The sequence below is a fragment of the Lampris incognitus genome, chromosome 6 (assembly GCF_029633865.1).
Source record: "Lampris incognitus isolate fLamInc1 chromosome 6, fLamInc1.hap2, whole genome shotgun sequence".
Classification (NCBI taxonomy): Eukaryota; Metazoa; Chordata; class Actinopteri; order Lampriformes; family Lampridae; genus Lampris; species Lampris incognitus.
In genome coordinates, this window is record NC_079216.1 from 9,640,051 (window position 1) to 9,654,008 (window position 13,958).

A 13,958-nucleotide genomic window follows, 5' to 3' on the forward strand; every position below is an offset into this window, starting at 1 on the left:
AAACCAGCCGAAAGAGGAGGAGAAAGGGTTCTGTGTATGTGTGTCAAGGCAGGTATCCGCTGAGCAGGGGGGGGACATCAGTAAAAGAACAGATATACTGAACTATAACTGCGAAAAGTGGAGGCCGAAGAAGAAGAAGAAGAAAAAAGAGCTAAAAGAAGAGTGAGACAAGAGATAGAAGAGTGGGGGGGGGCAATTAATCACTGTCCTCAAGCTTTCACAGAAGGGACCCGGATCTCCTCCCCGTCTCAGCCGCTCATCAAGAGACTCTTAGATCAGCGGCAACCTGCCGCAGACCGACAGTCTATATCCAGAGGCCCGAGACCCGCCGGCTGGCAGCAGCAGAGTCCATCACGCGGAGCCCAGCGACCCCCCTGCCCCCACACCAGGCGGGTACAGCCGGGGTGAACCTGACCCGTTACAACTGGCAGACAACGCTGATCACTGGTGCCATGCAGGGGGACTGTGTGACAGAAGGAGAGACGGTGTCCCGGCCGCCGTGAGACGGGGGCAATAAAGGTCTGTAGACGGCAGCCTGGAGAGACTGTGTCTGACTTTTTGGTCAGGCTGACTGAAGTTTTCAGGGAAAACAGCGGTCCAGCGCCGCCGGCGCCGCCGAACAAACCAAACCACTCCCCCTATGAACGGCAGTTCAAGACCTGTTCCCTGGACGGCACGGAGGAAGTACTCAGCCGTCAGCTGGCACAGTTCCAGACTCAGCAGAGCCCCAACAGGGACAGAGGGCGCGGCGGTCCCCCTCGGAGCAGAGGCCGAGGACCGCCGCAATGCAGGCCCTGGAGACCAGGGGTGCTGGAACTGTGGGGCCCCTGATCATCGGGCGGAAAGACTGTACCGAACCAAGAAAGAGACTGGAACCCACTGGACACACCGAAGACCAAGCGGGACCGGCGGCGGGGACGGGGGAGATTCCCGGGTGCGCCCCCGAAACTGAGTGGTCGATATAGTGACGCTGTAGGGCTTCAGGTGCTGCAGTGAGAGAATTATACACCACGCCGTCGTGGGTCGCCACGGAAGACGGTGACAGAATAAAACACTTTTCTCTTTTCCAAATGTTGCCCCGTAGATGAGTTAGCCGGAGATGTGATGTGTGCCCTGGGCTTGGTGTTGCATTGTACAATCAATCAGTCAATCAATCAGTCAATCAATCAATCAAGTTGCATTTTTATATAGCGCTTTTCTAGAGGAAGGAATTTAACGTCACTAGAGTATCAGACATCCCAGGTCAGCATGTACAATTAGGGCGTGGCAAGCCACTTTACATACACCAATGGGATATGTCGCCATCAGGGCCGAGATCAATAGCCTCCGATCTGCTTAAATTGCCGCATACTCGCACGTCGCCGCAGCACACGTTCACGGAAGATTGTGATTCGCGTGTTGCAGCCAACGTAAGCGAAGGAGTTGACGAGGGATTCGGGAAACGTTGGTTCAGGCGAGGGGAAGGAAGCGATCTTACGACTAGTCGATGGGATGCATTGGGACGATGCGTCGACGGTTGTGCCGACCCCCCGCCGTGACCCAGCGCCACTGGGTGTGTAACTCCACACCACACGTGCCTCTGGTCAAAACGGTTTGACACCCAGTGGGAGGATTTAGGGCCAGGGGTCACTCGGCGTTCACGAGACCACATGCGGGAGACCAGGGGAGAGGGAGGGCAGTACTCCCCCCGGATGTAAGCATGTACTAGATGCCCATTTCACAGCACTTTCATGGGGAAAGCGGACCGTGGACTTAACACAGAGCAGTAAATTCAACTTGAGGGGGTGGAGAAATTCACCCCGAGTTAACCATCGACTCACCACAGTCGCAAAAGTGCCGCAAATCTTGTATGGGCTACAGATGAGTATGATGTGGGGATTATTTCAAGGGGCTGAGCCCCTCCACGTGACACCCAAGAGCACGAACCGTCCATCACGGGCACAATATCTGCCCAAACCAGAGGCAGTAATAGGTATAACAGGTATAACGCCAGTGTTTAACAGTTTGCTGGCAGCAGCAGCCATTATCCCACGTGTTCATTCACCAGCGGGGAGGCCTATCTTTCCCGTTTAAAAAAAAAAGATAAGGGGGCAGAAGCAGCCAGCACAGTGGCCGTTCGTGTGAGCTTTACGGGCGGCAGTGTCTGTGTGCACCCAGACTCTCGGTATTGGTTTGCTTTTGCATTTCAGGGTCAGACATGTACGTGGACCAGGATTGCCGCAAGGTTATGTTGAGTCTTCAGCCCCCCTCTGGGACGGCAGAGCCGCTTGACGCCAGTTCAGCCCCGTGGAGGACTGCGATTGGCCTACCAGACGTTGAGTCCTTCCATCTCTCCCTCTTCGCTCCCTCTGTGCAGAGCCTCATAACCATATCATTGAATCTTCAGCTCAAACCCCAGCCAGTCAGCAAAGGCTAGCAGGGTAGGGATACAGACACAGAGGGGGTGCAAGTACCTCATAAACTCAGCTCACATGCCTTGTGGGAGCTTGGACATCAGCCTAGTGATGTGGGGCCCACACTAGAGCTCAACGTGGCCTTTCTCTCCCAGATGGTCAAGCACGCCCACCAAGGCTCTCACTCTGACGGCAAATCCTTTAGAAGCAGCTGTGTCATGGCTACGGATGTTGGGCACCTCCATTAGGTCTGCAATGCACCTTAAAGCCTGCTGGTGGGGTTGCCCATAATGCATTGTTAAAGAGGCTATAGTGTCTGTACAGGGCTGGGTGGAGTTTGTGTAAGAGTCTGCAATGAGTGGTGCATCTTCGAATTTCAGGTGGTCTAGCAGGGTCTGATATTTAAACCTCTCCATCCTATCCCCAGGAAGAAGGTTTTCCAGGGAGCTCTTTAGGCTGGCAAACTCATGCGGTTCCCCCCTACTGAAGTCTGGGATGGTGGGTCGAGGGCCCCGATACACACTCTCTGTCTTGTCGACTGGAGTGGAAGTCCTCATGGCTATGGTCATCAAGGGGGCCTAGCAGTGGGGTCAATGGAGAAGTGTGATCTATGTGTGCGGACTGGTAGCTCTGTCAGATGGTGTGACCTCTCCACAAGACCTGATACAACAGTGTTCAGGCATCGGGTGGCTGAGCGGCTGCTCTGGAGTCACCCCCATCCTGTTGAGGCATGCAGTCAGCTCCGCCACTAGATCTGTGGGCCGTGTGATAGTTTGTTCCAAGCAAAAAAGTGTTTCGTATTCCAGAGTCACCACTGATCAGTTCATGTTGCCTGGCAATTGGAAAACATAAATCAGAGCAGAAAGGATTAAGATGTATAAGAAAGAATGAATAATATACACAGCATATAAAAGCAAGACTATTATAATTAGCTGCCTATCTGGTATCCAGTGTTTTACTCTCGTGTGTGTGTGCGCGCACACACACACACACACACACACACACACACACACACACACACACACACACACACACACACACACAGGATCAATCTACTAAGTACTTTTATCATTTTCCTACTACATTTACATCTACCGCATTTGGTCCTGAATTTAATTTCAGGTTAAATGAAAATGCACATGTAAAAAAAAAAAAAAAAAAAAGAAAAGAAGAAGTGACTGTTCAGGCCTAATGCCTGTGACCCTGATTTGAATTAAACAGATATGGATGGAAATCAAGTCAAGTCAAGTCAGTTTTATTTGTATAGCCCAATATCACAAATTACAGATTTGCCTCGGCGGGCTTAACAGCAACACAACATCCTGTCCTTAGACCCTCTCATCGGATAAGGAACGACCCCCTAAAAAAAACCCTTTAACAGGGAGAAAAAATAGGAAGAAACCTCAGGGAGAGCAACAGAGGAGGGATCTCACTCCCAAGACAGACAATGTGCAATGGATGTTGTGTTTTCACAATTTACAGAACACAATATTAAAAGAGGATAACAGAATTATAAAATGTATGACGCGTATGATGCGCACGATGCCAAGCAGTGTCCAGACGCCACCAGAAAAGCCCAGGACCCAAGCCACGCGACCAGGATCACCATGTAAAAAACAAAAAAACAAAACAGGATAACAAAAATTATATGGATTTATAAGATATATAATAAGAAAATGTGATGAGGGGAATGCCAAGCAGCGTCCAGGTGGACACCACGGAGACCTGGGAGGAGGACCCACTGCACGGATGGAAGGACGGATAAAGCAGAAAGTTGTTGTGTAGTCGGTTCATTCATTGTTCATGCATTGCAATACCACCACGCCACCAGAGGGCGCAGTAGCCTAATGATTGTTGCTGAGTAGTACGGTGCTGAGGGTGATGAAGAAGTGAGATTAAAAAGAAAGGAGTTGAAAACGTACGGCGCTCGTCTCTTGCCTCGTTATTATTTTACAGCTATGCTAATGTGATAAAGTCTAGTATAGGACAAAAGTGCTGCAAGGAACGAGTGGGGAAAACGTCAGCTCACCATTACAACAAATATGAATACTATTGTACACCATCACCGGCACAGATCGCGAAAATAAGTTGGAACGCGTTGTTGAAACGACAATCCGAAAGGTGGCGCTGCCAGCGCGCGAACGACGCCAACCGCGGCGCACGTTGATGACGTCAGCACAAAACGACAACAACAATACGGCTCAGCTGGGGAACTGGCCTTCACGTGTTGTCTTGGGATATTTTTTAGTTTGTTCTTAATCTACGTTACGCAACAACGTAGCATGTGTTAAAAAACAGCTTGTTGGTTGCACGACAACCCAAATAGCTTGGCTATAAGCCGAAGCTCTCCTCTGCTGTCCAGTAAAACTAGACGGGGGGGGGGTTAAAGCCGAAGACGCAGCCTATTCGGTTAGTTGACCTAACTAGCCTGGTTCAGCCCACGACAAGGTAACGCCTTTGCTACCTATATCTGATCAATGGCGCAGCGCAATCACTTGTAGCATCGATCAATCGATGAATCTGACCCAAGCCTCCGAAGCGCGCTTGCTAATCGAGCGCCGTGTCGGCGACTCGCACGACTTGGCTAGCTCGGGTCGGGCGACCCCATTTGACTTGGGAGTCGCCCTGTGGCTCTTCTGTGGCCCATCTCTGGCCCTTGGTTCTACGTTGTCTCGACCGAGCCGTGTATTCACCCGTCACATCCATTTGTGTTTCAGATATTAATGCTGAGCCCCCCCCCTCTCCTCTCATCCCCCCCCCCAGCTATCCGACCGGAGGTATGAATGGCTAAGCTGGACCGCAAGACTTCACGGCGGATAGACTGAGCTCCACCGACCACCGCCAACATTCCTCTCTCAAGCTCCCACCATGTCGCCGAGGAAGAGGCCCCTGGTGTCTCTGAACAGCCGGAGGAAATCACTGGACGACTTCTTCCCCTTCAACTTTCTGCCGGTGGAGTGCCAGCTCCACATCCTCTCCTTCCTGAATGAGGTCGACAAGTGCAGCTGCGCCCTGGTTTGCTGCAGCTGGAGCTGCCTCGTCCGCTCCTGGAAGCTGTGGAGGGTGGCAGACTACTCCAGACGCGGGGTCTTCCATCTAGGACAGGAGGGGCTGCTTGTGTCCAATCGGGAATTTGAGCGATGGAGAGCCTGGGTTCACCACTACACGCACCATCTCATTTCCCGTCGTGCCAGCTTGCTCACCCTGAAGGCCAGCTTCGACCTGGGGGATAGGTGCAACAAATGGGCGGAGCTGCTGAGCCACCTGTTGGACAATGTCCACTGCAGAGACCTCAGCCAACTGGACCTCAACTGGACTTTCACCCTCCTCGAGCCCCTGGACCTTAGAGTCCACTCAAGCTCCGGCTCCCACCAGGAGAGCATTACTAGGATGGACCAGGTAGTCTGGTTTGGTAGTTTTATCATGTTTTTTTTTTTTTTAACAGGATGCCCCTCGTTTTATAAGCCCATGGCCAGAAACAACATACCCAAACTAACATGACTCTAGCTCTTGAACATTTTAGTATACATGCATAATCATGGTCTCTCCACAAAAGGCTACCCTGTGCAGTTAGTTCCTTAAGTGTCAAATTTAACCCAAGTATTACTGACATGGAGTTGCAGGTACTCAAAAGATAATGTAAATTGAACTTTATCTTTGCCTAAAACAAAAAACATTATTTTAATGAAAACAACTTCTTTTGGCTTTGTCTCTTGAGCCTAATACTCGGTGTTATTGTTGCAAATTTTACCAGTTGCCTCCTCAAGTTTGATAGGCTAGTGTCAAAAATAGGAACATTGTGTCAGTTGACGTTATGGGCCTTTTGGGGTGCTCAAGACAACCCATTTTTGTACCTTTCATGGAGACATGTGAGAAGTTTAAAACACTGAGATTACAGTATAAAAACAAAGGCCCCGCATTATATTTTACCCAATCTTTATGGTGAAGTGGTGAAAAGTGAATCCTCAATGGATGCGGTGAACCGCCGCACAGAGCATGACGTTATACCTGGAGGCACGGGGCAAGCTGGTGGTGGGTGAGAAAAAGTTGAAATCAGTAATCTGTGATTCCACAGCGTGGGAAACTTGTGCAGTGGCAACCACTCGGGTTTCAGGGAAGTGTTCACTGTGCAAATTCGTCCCTTGCAACCATAAGTTTGCTTTTACCCTTACAACAAATTACCTGTGTCAGGTCTTCTGAGATTTTCTATATACTGATGCTACACAGACATAGACAAAAGAAATGCCTTCTGGTGAAAAGTGGCAGAAATTGTCAGCCTTTCTGGTGTGTAAAAAATAATGTACAGAGCAAACTTATACATACCATGAACATCTCTTTTCTTGTTGATCTTATATTAGCTATTTTGACTTATCAAATTCAGTTTAACTGGACATTAAAATATACAACAGATATGCCTATTGGCACGATGACATGCACACAGATGGTGGATAATAGCAGGCAGAAGTGCAAGGTGGTTTCACCATTTTCAGTGTGAATTCATCATCACTATATTTTTTACCACTGTGAGGATTAGTTTCTTTTATCTGTGATGTATGATATCTATATGTTCTGTCTAGATGTTGTATGATATTTGTTTTGTTGCAAAACTTATATTAAATGTTAGTCATTTGTTTGTTTGATTGACAGGTGGATAGTTTCCAAGAGCTGCTGACCAAGTTTACCCACAGCTGCCCTCGCATCGCCAAGATGAGACTACATTTTGACTGGTCTGATTTGTCCGTCTCGTTGCTTACCCAGTTCCAGCATCTGCGTGTCCTTGAGCTCAAGTACTTCTGGGTTTTCAAGGGAGTTACTCCCTCAGCGCTGCAAACCCTAACCAAATCACTACCCAACTTAAAGTCTCTCACTTTGCACATCCTGGTGCCATTGAGGAACCTGGGAATCTCCTACACGCTGGAGTCGCTGTCCCTTGAATTCCTGGACGTCTCATCCAGCAGGGGCTTGGTCTTCTCATGCTTGAAGCTGCCTGTGCTGCGTGAACTTCGGGCCAAGAAGATTTTCCGTGGCATCACACTGGACCGGAGGACTAGGCTAAGGATTCAGAGCAGGTGGCCATGTCTTTACCATGTGCTGCGGGAAGGAACACCAAAGCTTCAGGCCCTCAATAATGAGAGACTGCTGCCCACATGGAGGGAAGAGAGCTATGGGGAGCTGTCTGCCATCCTAGAACAGTCATGTTACTGTGTCCAGCATCTAGACACCTGGCTCTGGTAATCTACTGCTTAGCCTTCGATGCTCCAGTGATGCTTTGAGGCTTCAGTTCACCACCGCACTTTTGTGACAATTGTCAAATAGACCAATGGATCTTAATAGATTTGCTTCAATTTATTTTGCCTCTGTGTTGTAGTAAAGGATTGCAGTTTCTCACCTAAAGCATTTTTCCCCCAAATGATATTGTACAAGACATTAGTGATGAAACTATGTTAAAATAGTTCAGAGTTCTCCATCAAGAGTAATATTAAATAAAAAAATAAATGTTTTACTCTTAGGATGGTGTCATTTTGAGTGAGGACATGCTTGTGAGGGGGTATACCTCTATATTCCTGGGTATGATACAAGTTTTTTTTTTCATCTGAGATTTCTAGAGTTTCTGGAATGAGCAACAGATTGACAAGCACTGCTTCAAAGATAGCTGATCTCCCTCCTCCTAACTCACTAGATATCATCACCACAGGAATGACACTTTAAGCACTTGCACCCCCCCCCCCCCCCGACCAGATCACTCATTCCAACTTCACCTCGCCATTTTCCTCTTCAGCTGGAGATACAGGACCCTCAGGTGAAAGACCATTCCCACTGTGGTCTACACAAAGGACAAATGACCATATTGACTTGGTCCTGTGTCATTGCCTACCTGAATATATTTTGCATTTTATGGTTTATAATGTGGGTGTATGTGTGCAGCCATGCATTTTTGTGCTCTATTTGAGTATCATGCAGTGTTTATTTAATCTTTGTATATGTTCTGTCTTGCGTCCTGTGTAACATGAACCAGCCATGGATTTTCTTTTTCGCTGAAGACAGTAAACTATCAATTCAGGCTTCAAAGGTCTTTTGTCCTTCATGGTGAGACATTATTTCCTAATCAAAACACATACATACTCCACACAGGCTGGTTTGTGAGCGATAGTGGGAAGGAGGGTCTGGTAATAAGGCTGGTGAAATCACTCGACGTCACCTTTTCTGTGACAAAATTTCATACTTTTTTTCATATTATGAAAGGGTAGACCTTTTCATGTTTTGGGTTTGAATATAGTCGGGCGATATTTCTACTCCAAGGAGAGCATTTACCAGGGAATTTGTTAGACGTGTGTGTAAATAGTTTGTTTCATTCCATGACAGTTGAAAAGTTGTATAGAAGATATATTACAATTTTTGATATCTCCTCTCTGATGCAGTGAGTAAGCATTTCATCGCCACTGTGGAAGTTTTTCATGAGGGTGTTTTTTTTAAGGTAGTTTTGCTTCACATGACACTGGTGGTAATTATAACCCGATAACTTGAATATTCGATTTATAAGGTGACTAGCTACTAAGTGTTGTAAGGTATCCTTACTAAGATTTCTAGTTCTTCATTTGAATTGAAAGTTTCCATGTTAAATTATATGGTATTTTGAAAAGTGACCAAAGGCCCTCCCAACTAAAATGCAATTTTTTTGTTTTTTTTTATTTCAAATAATTATTTCAAATCATTATTGTTGGAAGATTGCTTGTCCTCAAATTTTGTCAAGTTTTCATGTTATCTCAATGATAAATTTGTAAAGAGAAAAAAAAAAAAGAGTTCAAACATTACTGTATTATCTCTATTGTGTTCAGAGTTAAATGTAATCACTATCATGTACATCAGAGCGCCGGAAACAACTCCTTTAATGCTGATCATGCAACACGAAACAAGGATGCAACCTCTCTTGGCAACTTTTCCACCTGGGTCCAGCCTTACTACTTCCGCTCTTTTTCCTATTACAATTTACAGTTTTGGCATCTTATTGTTTCAGCACGGTCAGTATGTTTTGATCATTTTGACTCCTGTCAGTGGAACATCTGTTCTCAGTGCAAATATCCACCACGCCCGTCTCAATATCTCCCATAGAATGTTTCCAGTCTGCACATGTTCCCGCCTGAGGTGAGGAACGCGTGTGTGTGTTCGCTTGTTTATATCTAGGGGTGGAGTCCCAATTGATAATGGGATTCCAAATCATTCCATTCTCTATTGCCCCCCCCCCCCACACACCCCACTGCCATTTCTCTCTCCTCTTCTTCCTCCGCCTCCCCACAAATCCAGAAATCCCTCATCACTCCTCCTGACATGTGCTTCACATTTGCTGGGGAGGTCCTCGAGAGCCTAGGATCTGTACAGGCCCCATTAGTTTCAGACACTGCAGGGCACACAGGACCGACCGACCTGCCCTGAGATGGGACCTGGCAGTGGGACATGTGGGAAGGAACACTGAAACTCCAGATGTGCCATGAGCCCGTTTTCCAGGGTGTTGAGCTACAGTTCTTCCAACCCTCGGTTTTAGAATCGGATCCAGAGCCCAGAGGTGCAATCCCACCGACACTGCTGCTGGCATTCTCGTAACTCTTAAAAAGATTATTTTTCAACATTTACCTTACGTCTGTGGCAGCATAATGATTTTTTTTTTCCTCAGGATTGGGGGTGTTACTATGTGAGGATATGAGTGTGCTATGTTTTTGAAAGGGGAGTGTATGAGTGTGTGCATGTTTATATGTGTGTATGATTACACACATGTCTGCATAACTCTGTGTGATGGTTGGGAAAGGATAGAGTGAAGAGAGACATTTGCTTGAGGTTTACCTAACCCCTGCATTAGTGGCAAGACCAAACTAACAATCTCCAGATGTGTGAAAGGATATATGACTTATTATTTAACAGCCAGCCTATCTCCCTCCTATGACAGCTTGTACTATTTGCTCCTTCCTTGATGTCCAAGTTAATGCTTAATCTATGTACGGCCCCATAATTGCCAAGGCCAAGCCCTGTTTATGGGAGGGAGTTTACTTGGACTTGAACAGTTTTACGGGCCAAAGGACATAGGAGCTCAGGTTCATCTGTCGAGTAGTCGCAACTCCTCTCTTAGAGTCAAATCGGCATCATGGTGAAAGAACTGTACGTATCCAAGGTTTTTGCCGTTATCTCCGTTATCCTGACCGTCTCGGCCATCGCCGGCGTTATCACCATGGTAGCCGTGTACCAGATTCAGATCGGTGAGACTCCCCCGACACCGCGTCCAACTTTCCCACCCACCACACCGTTCCCAACAAGACCCCCGCTGAATATGCGGCTGCCGGGGAACCTGGTACCTGAGAGCTACAAGCTGTACCTCCAGCCTCACCTCTACACCCGCATCACCGAGGTCGTCAACGTCACCAGCCCCAACCAGACCTTTATCTTCACTGGAAACTCCACTGTGGACTTCCACTGCGTCCAGAAAACCAAGACCATTTTCCTCCACAGCAAGGACCTGACACTTCATGGGGTAAAGGTGACAAACAGAGACACAAAGGAAGAGATAACTGTCAGTGGCATGAAGCATCATGAGGATGAGAGTGACTTTCTTGAGATCCAGCTGGGTGAGGTCCTAGAGGAACAAGGGAATTATAGTCTCTTTGTGGCCTTTGAGGGGGACTTGATGAACGATCTGGCTGGACTCTATGTAAGCAGATACAACGAAGGGGACCCGATCGATGGAGACAACACAGAGAGGTAAGGGAAAAATAATAAAACGATACACGGTGAAGGCGTTATTCACAGAGCAAAACCTTCCTTTAAATGTGTGTAAATAATGAAGCAACACTAGCAAGAAAAAACAATGAAGGCAAAGACAATGATGGGATATATTAGGGGCCAGGAGGTGAATAGTAGTGTTGGGTCTTTCGGAACGCAACCGAAGTATTATTTCTCATATTCAGGATGAAAAACGTAAGGGTTTTTAATTAGTATGCCTATCAGAAAATGAGAGGAGTTGCTGTTGTGTGGGACAACAGAACATGCTACACTGATGACTTGCGTATGCTGGTGACCAAATCCCAATCAAGAAGTCATTGGATATAATAGGGACACTCTCAGGAGACACGCACGAGGGCAACACGCTGTCTAATTTACAGACTTCTCTTTGATTATTAGTAAAATCATCCGGATGTGTTAGCCATCCAAGTAAAATCTAGGTGACAAAACTGGCCACCAAGCTGTGACGAAATACATGAATTGGGCTGACTGACTCGTTTAAGGACAAAAATGTGACAAGAAAAACCCTGCACTGCCGTTACACATTGATTTAATGACTAGTCTTAGGTAACGTTGTCTAGATTTTTAGTGCATCGTATATTGAACTGGTTGGTTTATGGGCTAAGCTGCCCCCTTGGTTCTGGGAGGTTAGGACCCCTCTTTGTCAACTTGTAACACAATTAGTCTTGAATTGTGCCAGAGCAAAATAAATAAATAAACAGATAAATCAAAAATTCAGACCAATATATTGTGTGGTGCAGTCCATTGGATGACCGACACTTACCCAATGTGTGGGTATCAACAAGGTGGGCCGAAGTTCAAAACTAACTAAACCACAACTGCAAAACTTAGTATAAAAACAGGCAAACCAAACAAAATGTAAAAAGAAAAAAAGGGAATGCCATTTGTACAAAACCTGACTTGGAATAGCGAATATTGATAACCACTGATTTGCCGTTCACGTCAAACCTCATCAGATATCTTTGGTCTCCAAGGACTCCTGAATTTTTCCAGGTTGATGATTGCTAATATGACTGGTATGGTTTCATCCCAGGTGATTAAACGTTTACTGCTTTATGGTTCAAACTACTCCCTTGTGTGTTTAACCCATTCACGACGTCGTTCGGACTATTGGGTAAACTGAATCGAAACAGCATATGAAGTCATTTAGTGGATGTGTGTGTGTTTATACAACCAGCATAACTAGTAAGGGTCTGCAAACACAGTATTTTGCTTGATTTATACTTTGTCCTGTCCCAGAATACGTGAAAGAATGAAACAAAATATTCCTCTGGGCCTTGGAGATTCATCGCTAACTTGTATCATAAAGTACATCTTTCCTTTTTATCCACCCGCTCTGGCATGTTACTCAGGGGTCCATGGGCTGCAGGGGTCCACATCTACAGTCATGTGAAATACAAGCAGCTTTTTGTCCCTGAAGGTGGCATTGCTACTGGCATTCCCAAAGTAAAAAAGGCCCCTCTTTGAACAATTTGACAAAAGAGAACATCAGTAGTGTTGAATGTCAAAAGATTAAGAAGACACTGCTTTGGGACATGCAGGGGTCTATTTGAGGGAAGATGCAAGGGAAAGCCACACAACCCCCCCCCCACACCCCCGTTGAAGAAATTGAGAAAAACCAACCTTTTGCAAAATTGCGCCCCCCCCCCCCCCAACCCCTTTCGGTTAATGGCGTTATGTGATATAGCTTAATCAAAAACCATTAGTATGTATAAACTCATTAGCTTCAGCTTTGTGCTGCTGTAGTCAAAATGACCATTTATGTGGTAGATAATCACCCTCTTAACGACATGCCAATATTATTGTTATATGGAATAATAAGAGTGTGTGAATTATTACATTTCCTTCTTTACACATACTAAATTACTCCAGTTTGACCTGCAGCGTGTGCTTTTTGGCTTGAAATTCATGACATGTATAGTAAATAATGTTCTATGGACACTGTAGGGAATGAACATTCAAAAGTACAAGTACAGAAGTAACATTCAAAAGTCAAAGAAAACATTTACTAAATATGTATACGTTGTGTTATAGTACATCAAAAGGAGTATTATCACAAAACTGCAGCATAAGACCAGAGACATGTCATTTTCCAAGCTCTCAACTAGTTTTTGAATATACTAACTGTTGGACAATCTTTCATGGTTGATTATATGTAGCTCTACGGCTACAGTTTAATGGGTGAATGTGATTTTTTTAAGTCCCGCCCACCATCAGGATGGCTGTCCCAACTAGACCCTCCCTCCCCCGTCCCCCTTGAAGTATATATATATTACAAATTGGATAATTTCAGATATTTCAAATTGTATTACTATTCAGCTGGGATTTAATGTATTTTAGTTTTCTGAAAGCTCTTTTTAGCTGTAAAAACTGCACTCTTTATTGCACACCGGTATATGCACAGAAGGCACGTGCTTACGCCCATGTGCTGATGTGCATATGTGGTTATGCTTATGCCCATGTGCTTAAGGCATGTGGGCTACATTATTGTCAGTATGAATTTTCATCAATTTATTAAATAAAGAGATACAAAGTATCATTCTTACAATAGTGTTTGTTAAAGACCATTGTTATCTGATTTTATGTTGTAATGGAGAACTCTGTGGAATCAAACAAAAGCCCCTGATATCTCATTCGGATTACATGCACTTTAGCCCACCAAGCCTTTAGGATACAGGTTCCCATGCATTGTGATCTGAAATACAAGGCTAGCTTGCAGCAATCGGCTTTCAGTGTTGTGGTGTACAAAATCTAGTTTACCCGGGGCATGTTTGAATC

The 13,958-nt window shown here is 45.8% G+C and overlaps 2 protein-coding genes across 2 annotated transcripts in view; both read left to right on the forward strand.

Annotated features, from left to right (window-relative positions):
- Window positions 1-4,792: 4,792 nt before the first annotated feature.
- si:dkey-12e7.1 (uncharacterized protein LOC557553 homolog) lies at window positions 4,793-9,157 on the forward strand. Its single transcript, XM_056282523.1, has 3 exons — window positions 4,793-4,841; window positions 5,157-5,792; window positions 7,041-9,157. The coding sequence occupies exons 2-3, from the start codon at window positions 5,262-5,264 to the stop codon at window positions 7,626-7,628; spliced, it is 1,119 nt and encodes a 372-aa protein (XP_056138498.1). The 5' UTR covers window positions 4,793-4,841; window positions 5,157-5,261; the 3' UTR covers window positions 7,629-9,157.
- A 1,246-nt stretch (window positions 9,158-10,403) lies between these two features.
- The window catches only part of anpeplb (alanyl (membrane) aminopeptidase-like b), a 33,865-nt gene continuing 30,310 nt past the window's right edge, over window positions 10,404-13,958 (forward strand). Inside the window, exon 1 of the mRNA XM_056281195.1 lies at window positions 10,404-11,138. Coding sequence (XP_056137170.1) covers window positions 10,528-11,138 — 611 coding nt within the window. The 5' untranslated portion in view covers window positions 10,404-10,527. The remainder of the gene's footprint in view (window positions 11,139-13,958) is intronic.

Excerpts from the sequence above, each read along its gene's own strand:
- si:dkey-12e7.1 (XM_056282523.1), top strand. The coding sequence starts at position 5,262 with ATGTCGCCGAGGAAGAGGCCCCTGGTGTCTCTGAACAGCCGGAGGAAA. Across the intron at positions 5,793-7,040 it reads GCATTACTAGGATGGACCAG|GTGGATAGTTTCCAAGAGCT; the intron begins GTAGTCTGGTTT and ends TTTGATTGACAG.